Genomic DNA, 25,995 nt, shown 5'->3' on the forward strand with positions numbered 1-25,995 from the left:
TGAGCAAAGCCAGTTAAGCATTTGGGAATACTGTTCTAGTATCGATTTCTTTCTAAATAAGATGTGGGAAATTTGATTTGTTTTGGAGTCACCGAATGTCCGATTTCAGGCTAAGGTCCCAGGGTAGCTCTGCAACCTGGTGGAAGCTCACTGCCCTGGTCCAGATGGGCTGGAATGGAACCAATGAAGCACTAGAAAACAATGAATTCTTTCTGACTGACCATAGGTAGTTTGTATTATTCTGTTAAAAAGACATTAAGAGGATGCCATGCCACGTTCATTCCCCTCCCTCAAGACATACTGTTACACTTTTTTTTTTTTGCATCACATTGGGCTGGTTTCTCACAAACTCTAAGTGCATTCAATTGGAACGACAACAGTGGCCTTTAGAGAATTTTCCACAACTGCCATCTCAGATGGTAGGGGAAGTCATGATGAATGTTTGCTGACACAAACCAAACATCTTGCGATGCTTCACTGCTCTATCCAATAAGAAGCAAATTTCCAGAGGAGCAATGGTAACCACATGAAAACAATATAATGCAGATCTGTAAACTAGAACAAGGGGGAAAGCTGCCAGTCACTCAGCAGCGCATGGTTCGGAGGTGGTACCTTCGAAAGATACTAACAGAAAAGGCAAGATGCAGCATCCCGACAGAGAAGTTCCGAGAAAGACAAGAGTAGCCCAGGTGCCTTTGTGTAAAGAGCAGACTGAATTAAAAGATTCCCAGGAAGGATGTATATACAGCGAAAAACATACCTTGAAATGTCTGCATGCAAATGCTGGAAGTCTAAAAATATAAAATGGGAGAGTTAGAATGTATAGCACTGAATGAAGAGGTTGGCATCTCGGAGACCTGGTGGATGGAGGATAACCAATGGGACAGTCTGATACCAGGGTACAAATTATATCACAAAGATAGGGGTGTATCAAATTGGGGGTGGGTGGTGAGGATGGCGTTATGTTTTAGGGAAGGGATAGAGTCAAACAGGATAAAGATTCTGCAGGAGACTAAATGCACTGTGGAAGTTGTATGGCTAGAAATTCCCAGGATGATAAGGAAGAGTACAGCAGTGGGGGTATACTATCTTTCGCCTGGCCATAATGAAGAGACGGATGCTGAAATGCTAACAGAAAATAGGGAGGCTAACAAATTTGGCAGCACAGTAATAATGGGAGATTTTAATTACCAATCAATTTTCTCAGTGGAAGGGAGTGGACAGTGGAATGCCTCAGGGATCTGTATCGGGACCCTAACTTTTCAATATATTTATAAATGATCTGGAAAGAAATACGACGAGTGAGATAATCAAATTTGCAGATGACACAAAATTGTTCAGAGTAGTTAAATCACAAGCAGATTGTGATAAATTGCAGGAAGACCTTGTAAGACTGGAAAATTGGGCATCCAAATGGCAGATGAAATTTAATGTGGATAAGTGCAAGGTGATGCATATAGGGAAAAATAACCCATGCTATAATACACAATGTTGGGTTCCATATTAGGTGCTACAACCCAAGAAAGAGATCTAGGTGTCATAGTGGATAACACATTGAAATCGTCGGTTCAGTGTGCTGCAGCAGTCAAAAAAGCAAACAGAATGTTGGGAATTATTAGAAAGGGAATGGTGAATAAAACAGAAAATATCATAATGCCTCTGTATCGCTCCATGGTGAGACCACACCTTGAATACTGTGTACAATTCTGGTCGCCGCATCTCAAAAAAGATATAATTGCGATGGAGAATGTACAGAGAAGGGCTACCAAAATGATAAGGGGAATGGAACAACTCCCCTATGAGGAAAGACTAAAGAGGTTAGGACTTTTCAGCTTGGAGAAGAGACGGCTGAGGGGGGATATGATAGAGGTGTTTAAAATCATGAGAGGTCTAGAACGGGTAGATGTGAATCGGTTATTTACTCTTTCGGATAGTAGAAAGACTAGGGGACACTCCATGAAGTTAGCATGGGGCACATTTAAAACTAATCGGAGAAAGTTCTTTTTCACTCAATGCATAATTAAGTTTTGGAATTTGTTGCCAGAGGATGTGGTTAGTGCAGTTAGTGTAGCTGTGTTTAAAAAGGTTTGGATAAGTTCATGAAGGAGAAGTCCATTAACTGATATTATTTATTTATTTATTCATTTCTTTATTTATTTAATAGCTTTTCTATACAGACATTAAAATACACATCATATCGGTTTACATAATAACAAAAAGGTGGAAAATATAAATAACAGGGGGTGGGGGGGGAGGAGAACCATAGAAGCAGCGGACCCCATAAACTATAGGGAAAGGATCAAGTTGTCTTAGAGAATAGCCACTGCTATTACTGACATCAGTAGTATGGGATCTACTTAGTTTTTGGGTAATTGCCAGGTACTTGTAGCCTGGATTGACCACTGTTGGAAACAGGATGCTGGGCTAGATGGACCCTTGGTCTGACCCAGTATGGCATGTTCTTATGTTAAGACTGTAAGCCCTTTGGCTTAGGGAAATACCTACAGTATCTGAATGTAATCCACTTTGAAGTGCTGAAAAGTAGAATATAAAAAGCAGATAAATTAAGGCAAATTGACAAACTAAAGTACAGCAAATCACTTGGATCAGATGGCATACATCCCAGAGTATGAAATTGCAGACCTACTACTAGAAATTTGTAATCTATCATTAAAATTGTCTATTGTACCCGAAGACTGGATCATAGCTAATGTAATGCCAATCTTTATAAACTGAGAGGCCTAAAGGAGGTGGGTTGGATTACAAACTGGTTGCATGATAGATAGAGGGTAGTGATAAATGGAATTCGGTCCAAGGAAAGAACAGTTTTCAGTGGAATTCCTCAGGGATTAGTCCTAGGGCTAGTTCTGTTCATTATTTTCAAAACTGATACTGCAGAGGTGTTAGAATGAAAAGTTTCTTTATGTAGAGGACACTAAGAGCTGTACAGGGTGTACAAAACGGGGAGTGCTCTGCGTAAACTCGAGTAGTGCTCTGCAACGCCCCCTTACCTCTAGACACTCCCGGTGTAGCTTCCTGCAGCGAGCCTGGTGGCCATGTCCTGTGGGCGCTGACCTATGATGTCATCCCAGCTCTGGTATATAAGGAAGCTCAGTTCCACCACCCAGAGTCTCAGTGACGGGTCCCCTGCCATGTCTGCAGTGTGTGTTGTTTGTCCTCTTCCCGCTTGCTCTGCCTTTTGCCTCGTTCCTGCTTCTCCGGCCTCTGCCTTGCTCCATCCCTTCCTGCCTTCACCTTGTTTCCACCCACCCTGCCTTTGCTCCATTCCTGTTCCTTTCTGCCCTCCGGATTGCTCTCCTGTGCTTGACCATTGCCTGGATATTGGTGCTGCCTGATGTCTGCCTGCCCTGACCTTTGCCTGGACCACGACTCACTGCTTGCTCTTCTCTGGACTCTCGCCCAAGTCCTGCTGGCCTCAGACTCCAAAGGCTCGAACTGTGGTGGAAGGGGCTTGTACAGGTGAAGCCTAAGACCCTGTCCCAGTCAGAGCCTGTTGTCGGTGTGAGCCTAGTGGGTTCGCCTGCTAGGCTGTGTCAATCCACGCCACAGTCAAGGGCTCATCCTACGTGACACGCTCAAATGCTTGGCAGATAAGATGCAATGTAAAACGGATTACTTTTATGCATTTGGGGTGCTGAAATGCAAGACAGCAGTATATAGTAATGTGTACCAAACAGATCTGGGGATGGTCATGGCTGATGACCCCGAGTGGTAAGGTTGTAGGCATAGCCCGAGTGATACTAGGGTGCATAGGGAGAGGTAAAACTGGAGATAAAAGATTGTCCCAAACCTGGCCGTTGCCAGCCGACTGGACCAGAGATCCATCAGAGACCTGGAATTTTTATCTAAGTGGGGTCTGCAGTTAGTCAGAGGTCAAAGTTATGAATGCTAGGGAGTTTTCCAAATTTAGTCCTGAGTTACACGGACAGTGTAAGGTAGAAGAGCGAGTTCTGCTAACGTCTGACTATATCGAACAATGTGCTTCCAGTCACAGTTTATACTGCAGACAAATACCTGTGGTATGGTAGATATTAATTCTGCATGGGGTTTGTTTTTTTTTCCCCCCCGCTCTTTCAATAGTCAACGCCTTCCCCGAAGCTGGGTCCATCCCTCTGATAAGCAGCCTGCTGGGAAAGCTTCCTGCAGTCAGACTGGCACCCCACTGGCTTGCCTGGATTCCCCGACCCCCCAGCCGTGATGCAGAATGCTACACGTTTAAGAGCTCTTGCACCCATACTGTACCTGGCTTCGAGCCCTCATCCACAGAGCCGTTGAAGACCAGGTTTGCAAACTCAGGTCTGTTGTCATTCATATCAATCACGTAGATGTAAAGGTCAATGGGGTTTTCCACTTTGTTACCGTTCATATCCACAGCATGAGCCCGGAGCTGCAAATGCACAGAACAAAAGACAAAAAGAATAAAAAAAAAAATCAACCAGCACCGTAAGATCCAGGACGGCATCAGAGGCAGCACTCTGTCAGGGGTGGCCCTGAAACCGTTCAGAAAAATGTACAGTCATGTCAGAGCAGAAGAAAAGCAACATCGCTTTTCTATCACTGCCCTCCGGGATACAAAATGTTTCACAACAGGGCATAACCCTGAATGCATTTACTCTGAATCTTGTGTTTTCTCCTTTCCCTCCAGTGTCTTACTGGGAGCCATCAGACAGGTGTCTCCTTCCTCTTTTCTGTCTGGTTCTCACCAGTCACCTATCCAAGGCTTTCCTTTTTTTTTTTTATTCATTCCCACAATCCCTCCTGTGACATGCCCAGGGGTGGTATTAATACCTCAGTACCTTTCTCAGCCCTGGTCATCCCCAGAGGCTTCCTCTTAAAGGTGAAGCCATCCTGGCCGAGCAAACAGCTCGAGTGCTGGCTCTGACTGGTATAGGGTCTCCTTCGGTGGAAGGCAGGGACAAGGAGCGGATTGATCCAACCGGCACATCCACAGAAAGAGAACAGTGCAACCATTCACATGTGTAACATGGCATCGACCTAGGGAAAAGCAGCTTTGGCATTCTGCCAGGCACCGACCCTGGGACCTTTCTCCACTGGGGAGAAAGTGGAAGGGTGATCCAGACCTCCTATCCTTTAAAAAAAATATTTGTTTTTAAGAATATTACCCCGGCCGGTTTCATTTCCTTTTCTCTGTTTAAATAGTAGATAAAATGCTTGCAGCACAGATGACAGCAGAATGTGTGCTTAAAATCTTGAAATATCATGGAACCAGCGTGCACTATCTTGCAAAAAAAAGCCCAACCCAACAACATGCGACTATCATTTGAACAACAGTGTGACGCTAGGAAACAGTTTATCTGTGCCAGGTTCCCAGGATCCCATCCGTTTTGTAAGGGAAAGGAAGCCGGGGGGGGGGGGGGGGGATGGTTTTCTGTCCCAGGTGGGAGCTGAAGAAATGGTTTTGTTAGCTCATGGCTTCTGGGCTACCTTTCTCCCACAGGGGCTGGGAAAGCATCCGAGAGAGCCCTCAGAAACCCTGCCCAGCTCCTGCTAGGGAGATGTGAGAACTCCGGGCCTCTTACTCTGCAATTTGACTTAAATCTATGCTTTTCGAATCCCAGATCAAGAAGAAACACATCAGGCTGCAGGAAGAGAAAAGGCCGATTGAAAAACCCAGAGGAGCTGGGAGGTGTAAGAAGGGTCAGTGGGAAGAACGGAAAGATCAGGCCGATGCAATGTCGGCGGGCGGAAAACGGGCACTCGTGACTGAGCACCCGCTCTCCTCACGCGCGCCGATCCACCTCTCCTGGGCGCCGATGTAATATTTAAATCGGGTGCTGCGGTAAAAAGGAGGCGCTAGGGGACATTGTGTGACCCTAGTGCCTCCTCGGCAGTGGGAACCCGGGAGGGATAGCTGTCAGTGCGGGTTAGGAAAACAGGTGCCCAGTTTTACGAACGTCCATTTCCTTGGCCTGTGCTTTTCTTAACCTGACCACCGGCGACTTTTTACTTTTTTTTAATTTTTTTTTTCCTTACTCCTTTCTTATCGCCATGATATTAGGTCAGAGGAGCCGAAAAAAGGACCAAAAAAGCATTTCTGTTAACTTTAGGGGCTCTGGGGCTGGCATTAGTTTTCAAGAGTGAAGATGTGCGTGTCAGGTGCACATTTTGTTTTCCTTTTTTTGAATTAAGGGTTAATAGCTAATGCTCTCATCAACTTGAATCTACACGCGATGAGTGCTGTTTGCTAGGCGTTGGTTAGGATGCGCATTTTGGATGCGCTGATCTCCTTATCACATAAGGGGTTAAGCAGTGTGACCAGCTGAGCGCACTATGCTGCATCGGCACGAATGAGCAGATTTGAATAGAACTCGGTTCAATGGGAAGTCACATCCTGCTGTTGATATACAGAAAGTGGTACAATTGTCCGACCAGCCATTAATCTATTACTAGAAGAGATGTGACCTACCTTTGGCTGGAATCAGGGATGCACTGCTTCTTATATCTGACATTGGCGGCCAGGATTTGCAGTAGACATGACTTCAACTCGGGGGCCAGAAGGTCATGGGAGGTTCTTTGGTAGTTATGAAATTGGGGTCCATGTCAATCCCTGACTTTTCCTTCCTTGTAGATCATTAAGTGCCTTGTTGAATGAACCGTTTCTTCCATTTTGCATAAGGTAAAATTGTTCAAAACAAGTGTCCCGACTAATTATCTTCCAGTATCCAATTCATTCCAACTGTGTCTGGCATGGCAGGTAATTAGTTGCTTATCTTGTCATGCATATGGTAGAGATTTTATTTTCAGGGGTTCCAGTAGGTGGCAGAGGGCAGGGAGAGCATCCCCCTGGCTGGCTCTTGTTTCCAGTTTAATGTTTGTGCTCTTTGCAGCTGGATCTTATGACAAAAAGAATGTCACCTCAGGCAAGTCTGAACAGTGGCATTACAGGACCAGTAATGCGATTCTATCCGTCCTCATTTATACACCTTAGGATGTACCACGAGGAGCTTGTATTCTTTTATTCTAGAGGAGGGGGTTCATGTTAATAGAAAATTATAATAACTAACAGCTAAACTGAGTCTGGGCTCTTTTCGTAATATTCGGAGATCATACTTTTCTTAGATTGCCCTTCTATAATTCATGTTATTATGTTTTGGGTTTATGTTGTTTGTATTTTGTTACTTCGTTTTTTCATGTATATTTGTTTCGTTTCAGCACGAGCGCACATGCACTTTGGCACATTTTGCAACCAGCACGTACTGCAACGCTTCAGTGAATGCTGAAACAATATTTAGTTAATTTCTTTGTGTCATTTTGGATGGGAAACGACGCAAAAAGAATAGAGCGATCATTGCTAATGTTCTCATGTCGTTTTAAAAGCACAGTGCTTCTCTACAAATCACTTCTGTCTCCCCATGGAATCTGGTTATGGGCAAGGGCTGGCTATAAGAGATCTCACTCTTCCGCTTGTGGCTGGCGGCTCTGGTTTCTCTTCCTATTCCGTTTTACTACTGGGAGAGAAGCAGTGGTGCTTTCTCTGCTGAGAGGGCAGATTAGAGGAAGGAAACAATGGTGAGAGGCAGCATGAAAGACCCTCCGAGAGCTAAAATCCTCTTGTAAGACCGGGGCCCGTTTAGCTCTGGTGTGGAGCATCATGTTTTTCACACGAGGATATTCTCTCCGATTGAATCTAGAGCAGTTTTTGCTCCACAGCAAAGAGTCGCTATAGCTGAGCCTTTAACGTTTCCTTTACGTTTTAAAACAGTTTTGTTTCTTCCTTGCATTTCACAGATTAGTCAGAATGTTTGAAATGCGGTTATTCCTCAGTGGGCCACTTAATAACGGTTTGTACATGAATACCCAGCTTAAGTTTGGGTGAGCACACTGTGACATGTGCAGAGGGATCAAGGCAGGCTTCTGCAAGCCATGGAAGCTGGACTGCCCTTTGGCCTTTCACTGTGGCTGACAAGAGAGGGAACATCATGCCCAGGCCACAGTCTGCTGGCAGAAGGCAGCTCGTCCTCCTCCTCCTCAGCTGAGGGCTACTGCTGCCTCCGGTCTCTCAAAATACATTGAGCTGCTACAGGATGATTGTTCCAAAGAAAGAATATTTCATTTACTGTGGTAGCTGTGGGCATTTTCTTCTGCTGGGACTGTGACTGATGGAATTTTATCCTTCAGTTTTCCTGAGCCAGGCTAAAGCTTGCTTTACAAGCACTGAAGTGTCGTGCAAAAAGCAGTACTGGGAACATGAAGGATCGGGTTTAATACTCACACTCGTCCATTTAAAAAAAGAAAATAAAATCTTCCCTCTTGTTTTAGACTCCGCAGTTCATATTTCAGGTTCCTTAACTGCTCTTGCCTTCTGCGTTCCACGCTCGTCTATAAACTGCGCTTATCCTTCATCGTGTCAGACAGCAATTCAATAACTTCGAGAGTCAGAGGTCAGATTGTCTTTAGAAGGGGGAAGAAAAGTAATTCTGAGCTAAAATTAAAGTTATTATCTTCAAACTGATGCCGTGCCGAGATCTCCTTGTGGTGCAAGAATCTCAGAGAGGGGAAGCCACTTTGCACACAGTTAAGGTGCCGTGCAAGGCTGCTGGGACTGGCCTCTGCCAAAATCAGCTAAGGTTTTAATTACATTTGATAGCTCGTTTTAAATGTCTACCAATCTCCCCTCCCCCCCCCCCCATTAAGAGCCGTAAATATAGGCAGGCTGAGATTTATTACGTGCCGGCATTTAGTGCACAATGGCATACTAGCTGAATCAAACCAGCAACCACAAGATCTCCTGGGGAGGGCAATCTTCAATGGAATTTTCCTATGTAAATAATTATTCACTGGGCCTGACTGAACCCCCCCCTCGAATACAGCTAAAAGTATGTGCGGGCTCTGAGGCTTGCACACTGCTAGCCACACTACAAAGCGGCGTTCCCCATGGGCTTGTTCAGGTCGCAGGAGGACAGAGTGGGTTTTTTTTTTTTTTAATCCGAAAAGTAAGCTCCCACTTCTGCGTCTTTGCCGTTCGTGTCAAAGCAGAACTAAAATTGCCCTGCATTAAGATCCGGCACCCAGATGGGTGCCAGCTAAGTTGCAGCTGAATACTTAGTGCACCCCGCTTTCCCTCTGCTTTAATTAAGCCCAACCTGCTGCATTCAAGTTTTTGCCAAGGAAGTCATCAATGAAAAGAAAAACAACATTGCTATAGCAAAACATAGACAGCTTTAAAGAATCTTATTTTCAGCATCTGCAAGAATTTTGCTTTTTCTTCGACATTATCAATTGTCTGGATTGTCTGGCATGTTCTTCAACTTGGCCTGGAAATTATGTCTTCCAGCACATTAGTAAATCCAAAAGGTCATTATTATTAAATTTGGGCCGTTAGCGCAATAAGCACTTCCTGGCCCCTCATGCCCTGTTTTTTTTTTTAGAGCATGCATCATTTATTTATTTATTTATTTTTAATTTTTATATACCGGAATTCCTGTATGCAATACAAATCAGTCCGGTTTACAAGTAACGAAAAGGTTGCCCTGGTCTGGTAGATTAGACTGGGGTTTTTTTACATAGAACATAGAACAATAACAATCAACTATTGAACATTATGATGTAATTTGAATATAGCACGGACTGCAATGGCTCCCTCACTCACAATATCTTACAACGGCCAAAGCATTTGCATTTACAGGGAGCCTGGGGCACAGAGATAAAATGGAATATTCATAAAATGCATACATTAAATGGATGACATTCAATAGGGGATTTGAAAGTTATTTAACGACTGCATTTTCCTTAGTTAAGAAAAAAATCACTTTTGCGCGAGCCAGTCCCATGTGACAGCTCGACCAGCTGCTTCACACATCCTACGTTAGCAGAATTCCGGTAACTTGCCGCCGTGCCTGGCGTATGTAGAGAAGGAGCAGAATAAAGGGGCTGTGCCGAGCTGCAACAGCATGATTTCTCATGGAAATAAAACAAGTGATACCCAGAGGAATGAAGCCGAGAAATACTTAAAAAGTGTGATATTTGAACTGCGTCTTCTGGATGGAAACAGCAGCATTGCATGCTGTTAATTCAACAGATGATCCGAGAGAGAGAACAGGCTCAGCCTCTAGGCCTCAGAGTCGTATCTTGACAGATTCACTTCTTGGTGTTGAGTAATGCAATTTAAGACACGTTTGGCCTTCTTATAAATCAGGGGAGCTTTTTTAGCTATTGTCAGTAAAACCATTAAAGTGTTTCAATTTACTGATAAACGTTTAATTTACTAATAGAAATTTCAAATCTCCATGCTATGAAATTTCATCGTAATAGGAGAAATAAGGGTCAATCAACAAGTTGTAGGTGAGGCTTTTGCAAGCTCTGCTCCCTTTATGAGTCAGTGAAGGCACAGCATGGTTACACACCGGGCTTAAAGAATACAGAGTTAGTCAGGCATGAGGTGCCAGGAAGTTGTAGTTAATTCAGCTCAAACTTTTAAGCAGACTTTTGCTAGGCATTTAATCAGATACAGTGATGTTTCTTCATAAAAAGGGTGGTAGACGCATGGAACAGTGTCCCAGAGGAGGTGATGGAGGCCAGAAGAGTAACAGAATTCAAAAGATCCTGGGAAAAGGTCAGAGGATGAGAGGCTGGAACCCGAGGTGGGGGGTGGGCTCTGCCGGCACTGGATCAGGCATGAGCAGATGGACCTTGTGGTCTATATCTGCCATCATCTGCTTTGTCTCTCCTAAAGATAAAACTGGCTTGGTGGTCTTAGTGCAGAATTTTATGCTCATTCTACTCAATTTATTAAAATAATAAGTTAATGAGGCTTCTTTCTGCTTACATGGTATGAAGACCTCTCTTCTCTGTCCAGAGGTCTGGTCACGTACATTCGGCCATTTATGGGATCAATATTAAAGATTTCCATAGGTGGCTGGTCAGCTCCCACTCCAGTAATACTGTACCGGATCTGATTCTCTCGGTCCTTGTCTGAGCGAATCTACAAATAATAATAATAATAATAAAATTAGTTGAAAGAAATCAATAAAACAACAACAAAAAAGAAGTTATGAAATTGCTAACCATTAAACCAGGAAGGAGGAACAATTAGCACCGAGCATAACAAGTGATCAGTAAACTTGGAAACAGAAAAACAAAGATTACTGGTCATCTTTGAACAAGAAAGTGACATGTAAAGGAGAAGGAAGTGATGTAAGCAGATGGCAAAGCAGATGGCAAAGCAGGAAACAGGAAAAAAAATGGTATAATTATCATTTAAAGAAGCCGTCATCAGATAGATGGCTATATGCATTAGAGATGTGAATCGGATCCGATATCGGATCCGATTCACATCCCTAATATGCATATTATTTAGTTGTGGTAAAGGCCCATCATTGAGACTCAGCTACACAGTCTGAACAGGAACAACAAACTTCTTTATTATTTTCCATGAGCTTTACTAAAAACGTTTATTAACAAAGGCTGATTGAGCGCACGCTCTCCTAACTCGCGCCGATGCACCTCTCCGGGGCGCCCGTTGTAATGTCTGAATGGGCCGACGCGGTAAAAAGGAGGCACTAGTGGAAACTATGTGTCCCTAGCGCCTCCTCGGCAGCGGGCGCCCGGGAGAGGTGGCTGCCAGTGCGGGTTAGGAAAACGAACGCTCAATTTTACGAACCTCCGTTTTCCTAACCAGCTGGGGTAACGTCTGACGGTGGTGGGGGCATTGCAGTCAGTTCGCTCGAGCCTCCCCATTCAGATGCCCAAGAATGAACTTTTCCACAGGAAGGTGCTTTGCCCATTCTGGGAGCGACCGCAGCGCGTGGTTTCTCGCTCCCAAAACCGCACGTATTTACTTTGGAAACTATTTGGCTGGCTACCGATGGTTTGGGGAGAGCTTTGTCCTCACAGATTGTTACCAATGTTAAACCTGCGTCTTGCCTCCGAAGAGAAAGCTTTGGCTGAATATTCTAAGAAAATGGCGGTAGCAGAGCGAAACGTGGCGCAGTTACAGACACATGCTACTATTTTAATAAAGGACAATACTTCTATTCACAGGAAACTTGAATCTCTTGAGAAAATAACCAAAGCCAAAAATCTTCGTTTGATTAATTTCCCCAAGATTGATTCAATATCTCCTAAAGAAATGTTTCCAAAGTATTTGATTGAGATTTTGAAAATTCCAGTGGAATCTCTTCTTCCGGCGGCTCGTGCTTATTATTACCTCCTCCTAGAGAGATGTCGTCAACCCCAGTTGGGGCTGTAGTTTCATCTAACTCCCTTAGATATTGGGAATCTTACGGCTTTCCTTGAGGATACGGGCGAAGTTCAGGTCAATGCGGCTACATTGGTTGTTGGTTTGGTTTTGGAACCGGACAAGGACTGGATTAGGAAATTATTCTTCAAACACAGAGATGAGTTGTTGTTTTCGTTGTAAGATCCAGATTTACCCAGATGTAGCTCGTGCTACTCACCTGAGACGAAGGCAATTTCTTTTATTAAAACCTCAAGTGTTACGGATTGGTGCAATGATCTATTTAAAATGTCCAGCTAAGTGTTTAGTAAAATATCGCAATGTTAAATATGTTTTCCCTGAACCTGCCCAATTGACTGCTTTTCTTTTTAATAAGGCTCCTTCCGCGAATGCGTGGAAATTCTTTTTCTTTGTTTCTTTTTCTTGGGCATACGGCAGGGTACCTTTCTCTAACAGTTATACACTGGTAATTCAATAAGCTGCTCCATTTATTTCTCCATGTTTATCTTCAGATTTTCCTTGTTTTTTGATCTACCTTCTGCAAATATTGTGGACTTTTGTGATTTTTTTTCTTCTTTCTGTATTATCCTCATTGTTTGTTTCCTATTATTGTTCACTTTTCTTAACAAGAAGTTATTTTTCTTGTTATTAATGTATAAATATGATAAAAAGAAGAAAGAGTGCAAAGTCTGCAGGGGTAAGGCACTTGCTGGCTTTACTCCATGAGTGTATACAGTGCTGTGTACACCTGCTATGTGCAACATAAATCATAATGATGATAACAAATAAAATGAATGTGATCAGAGGAACTAGGATCACTTCTTTATATCCACAAGATAAACAACTATAACCCTCTTCTGATAGTGAGCCAGAAAGGCAGGGGTCACACAGAGTCCTAGGCCTAAATCCACACTCACTTCCACAGCCCCAGAGTCAGGATACTCCTCCAGGGCCCAAGGCATAGGGGTGACACTCTCTCTCTCTCTCTCTGTCCTGGGGAGTTCTTTCTTCCTTGTTTATAGAAAGGATGCAAGTGGACTCTCAAGAATGGCAGTCCATGTGGCACTACATACACCAGTTCTTGACTCAGTCAGTTCTTGTATCTGTTCTCCAACTCTCTTTATCTGTGCAAGTATCCCTCAGTAGATAGGTTAGGAGAAACTCACGTTCCAGGGCATAGCCAAGCAACCTTCCCAGATGGGCAGGGGAAGCCTACTTATGGATGGAAACACTTTGCAAAATACCAGAATTCAGAAGGCTCTCAAACAGTCCCCACTTCTAACTGTGATGTAAGAAAATCTTACTCACGGTTTTCCTTTTTAGAATGACAAATGGGATTTTTCGGATGAAAGGTCCAGGCAGCAGGGAACAAGCAGCTCTTCCAACGTTCCCCACTCTTCGGCAGGAAGGGCGGCAGCAAAAACATTCCTCCTAGATCCATGAGAAGCAGTGTCTTTACTCAACAGTCCAAATCTGGAACTCTCCTGTACCAGGTTACCACCAGCTACCGTCCACAGAAAAGTGATATAGAGCAGGCAGAGCCTTCCCTAGCTTGGCCACCTCATGAAAAGGGACTTCCCTGTAATCTCTTTTCAGGCCAAGAATCAAGAGCCTTGCAAGAAACTCCAAAAATCATCAAAATCTCAAGAACCCGACTCTTGAGACAACCCAGCCAGACAGGTGGGGCCCTGGAAGAGACTGAGCCTCCCACTTATCCTGGATTCCAAACCAGGAGGACTGGTCCCTTGAGAAGGCAAAAACCTCTTACAATAAAACGTTCCTACTTCCACAAACTCCAAACAAAGTCTACACTGCCACACTGATCTATGACCACTCCAGCAGCCTCACTGGAGGTCTGTTCCAGAAATGGTACACCCCTGGGCCATCTAGTGGTAATCCTATGGGGTCACCACACATTTCAGGCCCATTGTAACTCCTCAACGTTAGCCACATGTAGAACAATACAACCCACCTATCTTACACACACAGCAGCTATAGAAAGTCTACACACTCCAAAACATTCACATTTTGGAGCCCTATAGCCTGGAAGCAAAATGTATTAAACTAGCCTTTATTCCATACATCCATAACTACCAAGTAAAAAAATGACAAATATATTCCGGAATTCCTAGAAAATGAAGTAGAAATAAAAACATGGATTTACTTGGATACGAGACCACCTCCATTGTACTGCTGTAGCTATCCTAAATGCTTAAAACTCTGGTATAACCATTTGCTCCAAAAGCACATACCAAATGCGTAACACTGATTCACTGTTGGTTCTCTCTGCTGGGTGGTAATTTCAAAGCAAAGACCCAACCATGAGCACAAAGCAGCTGTCAAAAGAACTCAGGGATGAAGTTGTGGAAAGGCACAGATTTGGACATGGGTGTAAAAGAAATACAAAGTCCTTGAATATCCCCTGGAACACGGTCAAGCTGATTTTAAGAAGTGGAAGATACAGGACACCAAGATTGCTTAGTTCAGGCCGTCCCTCCAAATTGGATGGCTTAGCAAGGAAAAGACTGATCAGGGAGACAACCCAAGAAGACAATGGCAACTCTGAAAGAGCTTCAAGCTTCCATGGCCAAGACCAACAATATCCCAAGCACTCCAGGAAATCTGGCCTGTATGGTAGAATGACAAGAAAGAAGCCATTACTTAAGAAAGCCCACCTTGAACCCTGTTTGCATATTTCACAGGAACCTGTAGGGGAGCCTATAGCCATTGCTACTCTTAACAGAAGGCTTGGGAGTAACCTACACAGAGCGGCTGTTACAAGCATAAGCAGCTTGCTGGGCATACTGGACCATTTGGTCTTTATCTGTCGTCATTTCTATTGCACTGCTATTAATTGCATCAGTAGAATGGGATCTTCTTAGTGTTTGGGTACTTGGCAGGTTCTTATGGCCTGGATTGGCCACTGTTGGAAACAGGATGCTGAGCTTGATGACCCTTGTTCTGACCTAGCATGGCAATTTCTTATGTTCTCATGTTCTTATTAATTGGCAAAACGTTTTGTGGTCTGACAAAACAAAAACAGACTTTTTTGGCCTGAATGGAAAGTGTATTACACTGCACTTTAGACAGAGAATACTATCTTTACTGAGAGGCATGGTGGTGGCAACCTCATGCTATGGGGATGTTTCTCATCAGGATAGAAGGGACAATGAATGCAGAAAAGTACAGAAGAGTCTTTGAGGAAAACCAGCTGCCATCTGCAAGAAAGCTGAAACCAGGACACCTTTCAGCAGGACAACGACCCGAAGCACACAGCCAAAGCTACACTAGACTAGCCAAGGAACAAAAAAAGGTAAATGTCCTGAAGTGGCCCAGTCACAGCACTGACCTCAGCCCAATGGAAAATCTGTGGCATGACTTGAAAATCGCTATCCAGTGCTCCCCAAAGAACTTGACAGAGCTTCGGCAGTTCTGTAAAGAAGAACGGTCCAACGCTGACAAATCTAGGTGGGCAACGTTGGAGGAGCCAAAGGGGCTTCCGTGAAGCCTCAGCTCAGGTGGGCAGAGGCTTATCCAACTGGATTTCAGTTGTGTTTTTCACATGCGTATGTGCTTTATCCCCCAATAAAACATTTTGTCTCTGAAATGTGTGGATTATGGTGTGCGGGGGGGGGGGGGGGGGGAGGGGGAGAAAATAACCTCTGACTGACCTTTTTTGTGTGGGTGTATGCAAGTCTGATGCACCGGCACAAAAAATTGTGAAAAATGTTTGAGGGGGGGGGGGGGGGCGGCGGGTGTGATGGGGTATGAGAGTGGGGAGGTGCCCTCCTGCTGAACGCCAGTAATTATGGCATTTATTCATTGAATTTTGGGGATGGGAAGGGGGAGTGACGCCCGCAGGGTTAATTTTTGTGGACTGGCAAGCAGGGCCAGCATTGATTACGCTGGGGTGGTGGTGCGGGCTGACAGGCATAGTTTAACTGGCTCTATTCTTTGACTATAGCTCTCTGGCTCCATGTGCTCACACAGCTGGTTAGGTTTAAAAGTTAGCCAGCCTCATGTAGCCGGAAAAGTTTTGTTGCTGATATTCACAGCAGGACTTTCAGCATGCTGAATAATTTATCCAGCTAACTTTAGGCCGATACAGTACAGTACAGTACATGCAAATGCATGTTGATGGGCCTATTAGTTATTCCCGCGCGATTCAGAAAGCAAAATGTGCAGCCAAGCCGCACATTTTACTTTCAGAAATTAGCGCCTACCTAAAGGTAGACGTTAATTTCTCCGGGCACCGGGAAAGTGCACAGAAAAGCAGTAAAAACTGCTTTCCTGTGCACCCTCTGACTTAATATCATGGTGAAATTAAGTCGGAGGTCCCGAAAGTTAAAAAAAAATTTTGAAATCGGCCTGCAGCTTGAAAACCGGACGCTCAATTTTGCCGGTGTCCGGTTTCCGAACCCGTGGCTATCAGCGGGTTTGAGAACCGATGCTGGCAAAATTGAGCGTCAGCTGTCAAACCCGCTGACAGCCGCCGCTCCTGTCAAAAAGGAGGCGCTAGGGACGCGCGCCCTAATTTGAATACAGAATCGCGCGCACAGGTCAGCGGGCGTTCGCCCGCTCTCCCGCAACATTTACTGTATCGGCCCGTTTATTTGTTATCCGACTTTCTAAATTACGGCCTGACACATTTTTACAATGACAGCTCTCGGAGAAAAGAATGGCTAATTGCACCTTGGGCTGCCAATCGCATGCTTGCATTTCAACCACTGCTTCCATTTGCTGAGGTTGTCTGGACAAAGCCCCGGAAGGAAGGAAGGAATTCACAAGAAGCTGCTTCATGACTGCAGGAGTCAGGGAGAAGGAGGACCACAATAGTGTGCCGGATGTGTTCACTGTGTGGAGGGTTTAAAAGGTTCCTTACATTTTGCTTCTGCGAAACGTTAGACGGTTGCCAGCAGAATCTTCCCATGGAGTGAATGGTGCTGCGCCGTGGTCAGCGGAGATTAGAACAGGCACCTCAGGGACTGAGCAATGCCTATTCAGCTTCCAGGGCAGGGTGGACAGGTAGCACCATCCAACACCACTATTATCTCGTTCATTTCTAGTCTCACTGAAATCAAGACCTACTGTTACAGTTTGAGCTTTAAAAGGCACCATGAGGACAGGGTATAACAACAACTCCCTAGCACGCACTTGTCTGAGACGTAATATAATTCCGAGACTGCAGCTCTCTTGCTTGTTGGAATTGTTTCCTCCCTCCCCCCCCCCGTTATGAAGTCATTTAAATACCAAAAACATATCGTCTGCGTCGTCCCCCACCTGAGCTGACAGAATCAGCAAGCCGAGGAGAGAGCTGCACACGCACACTGGAAATGTTACTGCCAGAACGGTCCTGTCGTGCCGCACCCTCAGCGGCTGCCGCCGGTATCTTCCGATTTTCAAAGGCATTTACCCAGGGGCCTGCCTGAGGACTGCATGGCTGCCGTACAGCGCGCCCTGGAACATGCGTGACAGAGAGGGGGGTGCGTGGGCGTGTTTAGGTTGGGGGAGGAAACCAGCGTTCCATGCCCCCCCCCCGCTCCCTCTGCAGGCCACAGAAGGAACAGGTGCAGAATGCCTACAACGCGCACAGACTTCACACGCGTGGATATTCAAAGAGAGAGAATGTGGGGTATTTCCTTTTGGAAACGTTGTACAAAGTCCATGTGTTACAGCGTCACACGTAGAGCTCGTTAAAAAATAGCCTCCCAGTCACTTTCAAGGGCTCATGAGGTTTCCTGTAACTGAATGCAGAAGCCTGGCCGGTTATTTGGGAAAAGTGAAGGGAAAATGGAACTAACGAAATAACTGTTTTGTACTTCTAAGAAAGGCACAGGGGTAACTACACGGAGCGGCAGTTATTACCCTTAACAGAATGCATGGGGGTAACTGCATGGAGCGGCAGTTACTACCCTTAATGGAAACATGGGGGTAACCTGCACGGAGTGGCAGTTACTACCCTTAACAGAAGGCATGGGGGTAACCTGCCCGGAGCGGCAGTTACTACCCTTAACAGAAGGCATGGGGGTAACCTGCACGGAGCGGCAGTTACTGCCCTTAACAGAAACATGGGGGTAACCTGCACGGAGTGGCAGTTACTGCCCTTAACAGAATGCATGGGGGTAACCTGCACAGAGTGGCAGTTACTACTCTTAACAGAAGGCTTGGGGGTAACCTGCACGGAGTGGCAGTTATTACCCTTAACTGAAGGCTTGGGGGTAACCTGCACGGAGTGGCAGTTACTACCCATAACAGAAAGCATGGGGGTAACCTGCACGGAGTGGCAGGTACTACCCATAACAGAAAGCATGGGGGTAACCTGCACAGAGCGGCAGTTACTACCCTTAACAGAAACATGGAGGTAACCTGCACAGAGCAGCAGTTACTACCCTTAACAGAAAGCATGGGGGTAACCTGCACGGAGTGGCAGTTAATACTCTTAACAGAAGGCTTGGGGGTAACCTACACGGAGTGGCAGTTACTACCCATAACAGAAGGCTTGGGGGTAACCTGCACAGAGTGGCAGTTATTACCCTTAACAGAACCCTTAACCAGTGTTTCCCAATCTTTCTTGGAATTGCACCTAGCTAGTTAGGTTTTCAGGATATCCATAGTGAATTTGCATGACATAGATTGAGATATATTGGAGACTCATTGTATGCAAATCTCTCTCATGTATATTCATTTGGCAAGTCTGGAAAATCAACTGCATAGGTGCGCCTCCAGGAGGGGGAGGGGGTGGGATATATGGCTGAAAACCTTGCTGGGCAGACTGGGCCATTTTGTTTTTTTACCATTGGCTCACAGGCCAAAAATGTACAGAAAGAAGCCCTGAGATTGCATTCCAATTATGGTCTGTATTGTATGACTGCTGATTTAATAAGTTTCACTTAAGTGCAGCCATCTATAACAACTAACAAGTGCAGCGCTCGGGAGCTTGCAAGGTCCATCTTCCATTTACAATTCACACTGCTCTCCGCCCCCCCTCCCCCCCAATCTTTATTCTCATCCCGCTGAAAAGGCAGACTTGGGATTCCTGTTTTCTTTCAACCAATGCTGCCTTGCATGAAGCCCCTCCTCCCCAGATGGGAGTGGAGGATTGGGACTCTGCAACCAGTTTTAAGGAGCCCATTGGGTCAATGGCCCACAGAACCCAGCTTGGTGCTGGCTATTTCTTGATAGGTTCAGTGGTTGAGCTGCAACATAAATTTTATTAGGCAGCCATTAAACTTCTCCACTCACTTCTTTAGCCTCCTAGAAAGTAACAGGAGCCTCTCCAAGCATTGCAATCAGTTCATGAGGAAGCATTTTTAACAGAAGCATTGGGATTCCGAGTGCATTCTGTGAGTATCCCCGACCTCCTTCCCTCCAGTCTGCCTTGTTAATTTCAGGTTATTTGAATGTCTCAGTCTTACCTCTCCGCAGCCCCATAAAAGATTGTTATTAAATCAGCCCTTGCGCTGTTCATTTCCTGATGATTCATAGATCATCAAAATGCTCCCAATTGTTTTGCAATCTTTTGTAAACCAGCAAACAAACAATCAGAAAAACATGACCAGTCTGTAGCGCAGAGACTCATATGGTATAATATGAACAGCCTCCTATTGTGCCTCATGAGAGCATTCAAAAGCCTTCAGCACCCAAGATTAATCTTTGAGTTAAATGAACTCAAGGCATGCACGTTAAGGTAACAGTTAAACGTGTGCAGGGCAATTTTCAAGGCCCTCTTCTGAGCAGCTAAAAGTCCGAGAGTGGTCTTCCATAGCACGGGCTGAGAGGCAGCATTCCCAGAGGCACGCTGAGGTGGGGAGAGGTAAATAATAGCACACATACACAACCTCCGGGGCCACCTACACAAAATAACAGGGGCTTTCTACATGCCAGGGCCAGTGGGACATATTAGGGAGACTGGGCGAGCACCTTAGGTCGATGTGAGGACGCCATGCTTGAAAAGGGAAGGAGCCACGTGGTACGATGCAGGGATAGGTGAGATCACTGATAATGTGATTGGGGGGGGGGGGGGGGAGGTCGGGAAGAGAGAGAGAGAGAGACCACCACCTAGGGCAGCTGGACATCCTTGCACCGGCATTGCTACATGGACACCTTTGTCATCCATACTTCATGATAATTTTCAAAGGCAACATACCAGCATGAAGTCCACATGTGAAAGGCATCCGTGCACTTTGCGCCTGTCCTCGGGGACATCCAGCCGGTCAACTTTTCAGAACATCCGCAACAGTGGTAACGTCTGAAAATCGCTCTCATGTATACTTCACTGCGGATATCCTGAAAGCCCGGCCAGCTGGGGGACCTTGAGGATGCGTTTCAGAACCACTGGTGTACAGGATATTTCTCCCCTGGATCACAGATCTGGGGCCCGTGCTAGCTGAGCAGATCCCCAACGCTACCTAGCGACTTTCCTCCTTCACTGCTGGCACATCCTGTCCTGTGTAATATTAAAAACCCTCCGAGCACCCTCCTTGGAGGAAGTAGGGTAGCCTTCGCCTTCTCAGAGAGGGGGATGGAGTCGGTGAAGACCGAGATAGGAGCCGGGATACTAGCCAGGCCTGGTCCACATGGAAACGAGCGAGACCAGAAGAAACCATAGGAAAAAGAAGACAGTAACAACATCTGGAAAAGCAGTCAGGAGAGTGAAGATGCAAGCAGAAGAAAAATGGCTGCACCTGGTAAAACAGGGAACAAAGCTTTTTTTTAGATATTTAAGTGATAGAAGGAAGTGCGAAAGTGGCATTGAAGGACTTAAAAGTGAAGAAGAGGAGGAGCCTGGCAGACGGAAAGCACAACTGTTGAGAAGTATTTTAGTTCCGTGTGCTCGGAGGAAGGGTCGGAAGTAGGAGCACTGAAAGGAGGACTGGAAGCAAGGCAAACCTCAAATGATTTTCAGGACATTGTGTTTATGAGGGGCTAGCTAAACTCAAAGTAGATAAAGCAATGGTGCCAGATGGGTTACATCGGAGGGTTTTACGAGAAGTTCTGGCAGCTCCATTGGCTGACCTTTTCAATGCAACCTTTAGCATCAGGAGCATATATGCCCCCTGAATCCGACCAGCAGGTATCACTGCTGTGCGATGGTGGGGATCCCTCCCCCTGCAGCAGTGAACAGAAACAGAGAAACATGATGGCAGAAAAACACCATATGGCCTATCCAGTCTGCTGCTTCTACATTATCCCCAGCCTCAGCCGGTCCTTTGGTGAATCGGCCCCTCTGTGTTATCAGTGCAGTGTGTGATTCCTTGGTAATTCAGCACCTTGTCAGTGTTATCAGTGCAGTGTGCACTCCTTTGGTAAGTCAACACCTTGTGTTATCAGTGCAGTGTGTGCTTCCTTGGTAAACCAGCACCTTGTCAGTGTTATCAGTGCGGTTTGCAGTTCTTTGGTAAGTCAGCACCTTGTCAGTGTTATCAGTGCAGTGTGCACTCCTTTGGTAAGTCAGCACCTTGTGTTATCAGTGCAGTGTGTGCTTCCTTGGTAAATCAGCACCTTGTCAGTGTTATCAGTGCGGTTTGCAGTTCTTTGGTAAGTCAGCACCTTGTCAGTGTTATCAGTGCAGTGTGCACTCCTTTGGTAAGTCAGCACCTTGTGTTATCAGTGCAGTGTGTGCTTCCTTGGTAAACCAGCACCTTGTCAGTGTTATCAGTGCGGTTTGCAGTTCTTTGGTAAACCAGCACCTTGTCACTGTTATGAGTGCAGTGTGCAGTTCTTTGGTAAACCAGCACCTTGTCAGTGTTATGAGTGCAGTGTGCACTCCTTTGGTAAGCCAGCACCTTGTGTTATCAGTGCAGTGTGCACTCCTTTGGTAAACCAGCACCTTGTCAGTGTTATCAGTGCAGTGTGCACTCCTTTGGTAAGCCAGCACCTTTTGTTATCAGTGCAGTGTGCACTCCTTTGGTAAGTCTGCACCTTGTGTTATCAGTGCAGTATGTGCTTCCTTGGTAAACCAGCATCTTGTCAGTGTTACCAGCACCTTGTCAGTGTTATCAGTGTGTGCTTCCTTGGTAAGTCAGCACCTTGTGTTATCAGTGCAGTGTGCACTCCTTTCGTAAGTCAGCACCTTGTGTTATCAGTGCAGTGTGCACTCCTTTGGTAAACTAGCACCTTGTGTTATCAGTGCAGTGTGCACTCCTTTGGTAAGCCAGCACCTTGTCAGTGTTATCAGTGCAGTGTGCACTCCTTTGGTAAACCAGCACCTTGTCAGTGTTATCAGTGCAGTGTGCACTCCTTTGGTAAGTCTGCACCTTGTGTTATCAGTGCAGTGTGTGCTTCCTTGGTAAACCAGCATCTTGTCAGTGTTACCAGCACCTTGTCAGTGTTATCAGTGTGTGCTTCCTTGGTAAGTCAGCACCTTGTGTTATCAGTGCAGTGTGCACTCCTTTGGTAAGTCAGCACCTTGTGTTATCAGTGCAGTGTGCACTCCTTTGGTAAACTAGCACCTTGTGTTATCAATGCAGTGTGCACTCCTTTGGTAAGTCAGCACCTTGACAGTGTTATCAGTGCAGTGTGCACTCCTTTGGTAAGCCAGCACCTTGTCAGTGTTATCAGTGCAGTGTGCACTCCTTTGGTAAGTCAGCACCTTGTCAGTGTTATCAGTGCAGTGTGCACTCCTTTGGTAAGTCAGCACCTTGACAGTGTTATCAGTGCAGTGTGCACTCCTTTGGTAAGCCAGCACCTTGTCAGTGTTATCAGTGCAGTGTGCACTCCTTTGGTAAGTCAGCACCTTGTCAGTGTTATCAGTGCAGTGTGCACTCCTTTGGTAAGCCAGTACCTTGTCAGTGTTATCAGTGCAGTGTTCACTCCTTTGGTAAGCCAGCACCTTGTCAGTGTTATCAGTGCAGTGTGCATTCCTTTGGTAGGCCAGAACCTTGTCAGTGTTATCAGTGCAGTGTGCACTCCTTTGGTAAGCCAGCACCTTGTCAGTGTTATTAGTGCAGCACACTCCACTGATCTGAGATGACAGAGGGCCACTTTAGTATATTAAAAAGACATAAATGAGCAGTAGCAGAATCGGTGTGTTTGATGATGACCACCAGCAGAGAGTACTCTTGTGATTTAGCAAATTACTTCAGTTTGTCAGAAAAATTACTTAAAAGTACACAAGACATTTCTTCAAATGTCAAGATATTTTGCATAATTTTAATAAACCAGTCAGCAATAAATTATCAAGATAATGACATTTTCAATTACCAATCATCTGAAAAATAATTACTACAAAGCAGAGAGTACAGCAAGACGGAAAGTGCTGTTACCTGCCAGCACAGGTATCATTAGTGGAAAACTCCAAACACAATTTAAGTAGCAGCCATCAATTAGTCAACATTAAATAATGAACGCTATCTCTGAGATGTGGTGTTTTGGTTCCTCTACAGGCTGCTGGCATACAATTAATTGTATTGTGAGTTTCTTGTCTAATGAGTTGCGGCTGGCCTGATGATCTAACAGAGTAACATAGTAATGGCCGCAGACAAAGGCCAAAAGGTCCATCCAAGCTGCCCAGCAGCTTTCTTTTGGTAGTAACTGCCTGCTCTGTGCAGGTTACCCCCATGCCTTCTGTTAAGGGTAGTAACTGCCTGCTCTGTGCAGGTTACCCCCATGCCTTCTGTTAAGGGTAGTAACTGCTTGCTCTGTGCAGGTTACCCCCATGCCTTCTGTTAAGGTTAGTAACTGCCGCTCCGTGCAGGTTACCCCCAAGCCTTCTGTTAAGGGTAGTAACTGCCGCTCTGTGCAGGTTACACCCAAGTCTTCTGTTAAGGTTAGTAACTGCCGCTCTGTGCAGGTTACCCCCAAGCCTTCTGTTAAGGTTAGTAACTGCCGCTCCGTGCAGGTTACCCCCAAGCCTTCTGTTAAGGTTAGTAACTGCCGCTCCGTGCAGGTTACCCCCAAGCCTTCTGTTAAGGTTAGTAACTGCCGCTCTGTGCAGGTTACACCCAAGTCTTCTGTTAAAGGTAGTAACTGCCACTCTTTGTAGGTTATCCCCATGCCTTCTGTTAAGGGAAGTAACTGCTTGCTCTGTGCAGGTTACCCCCAAGCCTTCTGTTAAGGTTAGTAACTGCCGCTCCGTGCAGGTTACCCCCAAGTCTTCTGTTAAAGGTAGTAACTGCCACTCTTTGTAGGTTATCCCCATGCCTTCTGTTAAGGGAAGTAACTGCTGCTCCGTGCAGGTCACCCCCATGCCTTCTGTTAAAGGTAGTAACTGCCACTCTTTGTAGGTTACCCCATGCAGAAATGTTACACCTAAAATTAACTTAGGAAATGAAGAGGAGGATAACCTATCTCAAACTTTTAGGGATCCACAGTGTTTATCTCATGCTCTTTTGAATTAATTTACAGTTTTCCTCTTCACTGCCACTTTTGGGAGGACATCTCAGGCATCCACTACCCATTCTGTAAAGAAATATTTCCTTAAGTTGCTTCTGAGTTGTTAGCCCTAGTTGTACAGTTTCCTTTCCAATGGAAAACGTTTGATGTTTGTGCATCATTAACACTTTTCAGGTACCTGAGAGTCTGTTTCATGTTTCCCCTGCACCTCCTCTCTTGCAGGGTGTGCGTATTGAGATCCTTTCCTCATAGGTCTTCTGAAACAGACCCCACACCATTTTGGTCGCCCTTCTCTGGACTGCCTCCATCCTGTCTCTGTCCTGTTTGAGATATGGGCTCCAGAACTGAATGCAGTACTCCAGGTGAGGCCTCACCAAGGACCTGTACAAGGGGATTATCACCTCCTTTTTCTTACTGGTTATTCCTCTCTCTATGCATTTTTCTGGTTTTAGCTATCGTCTTGTCATTTTGCTTCATCATCTTCAGATCCCCATACACTATCACCTCAAGGTCTCTCTTGGTTTGTGCACATCAGCCCTTCATCCCCCATCACATGCAGCTCTTTTGGATTACTGCACCCCAGATGCAGGACTCTGCACTTCTTGGCATTGAATCCCAGCTGTCATATATCTTCAACCACCATTCACGTTTTCTTAATTCACGTTTCATTCTCTCTATGCCTTTGGGCGTGTCCACTCTGTTGCAGATCTTAGTATCATCTGCAAACAGACAAACTTTACCTTCTATCCCTTCCATAATGACACTCACAAAGATACTGAACAGAAACAGTTACATAGCCTGTGGCATTCTGCTTAACACGGCTCTCTCTTCAGAGCAGGTTCCATGTACCATTACAGGCACCGTGATTCTAGTGTCAGTACGACCAGGTGCTAAGACATGGGAGACCTGGACTGGATTTGTAGACCAGGCTTCTGTTCACTGGGTCAGCAGGGACTGGGGGTGTCACCCTGGCAGCACTCTTGGTCCCGATGGAGGGTGGAGAAATGAAAGGTAATCCCGGACATTGCACATTGGCGACTAAGGGATTCAGTGTGCATGCGTCCTGGGTTCCAAAAGGAGCTGAGGCCCGGGCCCCCTTACCTAACATTGTGGGAGGGGAGAAGGTGAAAGAGGAGACGGTAGCCATCGATGAAGGTTCATGGCACCGCTCGGGTGGGGTCTGATGAACTGGAAGTCCAAAAAAGAACAGAAGGAATTTGCTTAGCCCACAATCTAAAAGAAAAACACTGTCTCCCACCCCCAACCTGCATCTTCTCTTCCCCGTCATCTTACTTCCCTGATCTGAAATCTGTGCTCTTAGCCTCACTCTGCAGCAGCCTCCTGCTATGCAAACTCTTACCGGAGAGCAGTTTCCTTCTTGCTGCTGTAAAAACAGGACAGGGCTGATATCCCATGACCATGCTACAAGCTTTCAGCTCCAAATT

The 25,995-nt window shown here is 45.5% G+C and overlaps 1 protein-coding gene across 2 annotated transcripts in view; it reads right to left on the minus strand.

Moving 5' to 3' along the window:
* The window catches only part of CDH4 (cadherin 4), a 1,019,548-nt gene that overhangs the window by 194,456 nt on the left and 799,097 nt on the right, over positions 1-25,995 (minus strand). For both annotated transcript variants that reach the window (XM_029611832.1, XM_029611831.1), the window contains exons 5-6: positions 10,808-10,963; positions 4,264-4,408 (exon numbers count right to left, since the gene is read on the minus strand). In XM_029611832.1, the coding sequence (XP_029467692.1) occupies positions 4,264-4,408; positions 10,808-10,963 (301 nt within the window). The remainder of the gene's footprint in view (positions 1-4,263; positions 4,409-10,807; positions 10,964-25,995) is intronic.

Source organism: Rhinatrema bivittatum, chromosome 8 (assembly GCF_901001135.1).
Source record: "Rhinatrema bivittatum chromosome 8, aRhiBiv1.1, whole genome shotgun sequence".
NCBI lineage: Eukaryota > Metazoa > Chordata > Amphibia > Gymnophiona > Rhinatrematidae > Rhinatrema > Rhinatrema bivittatum.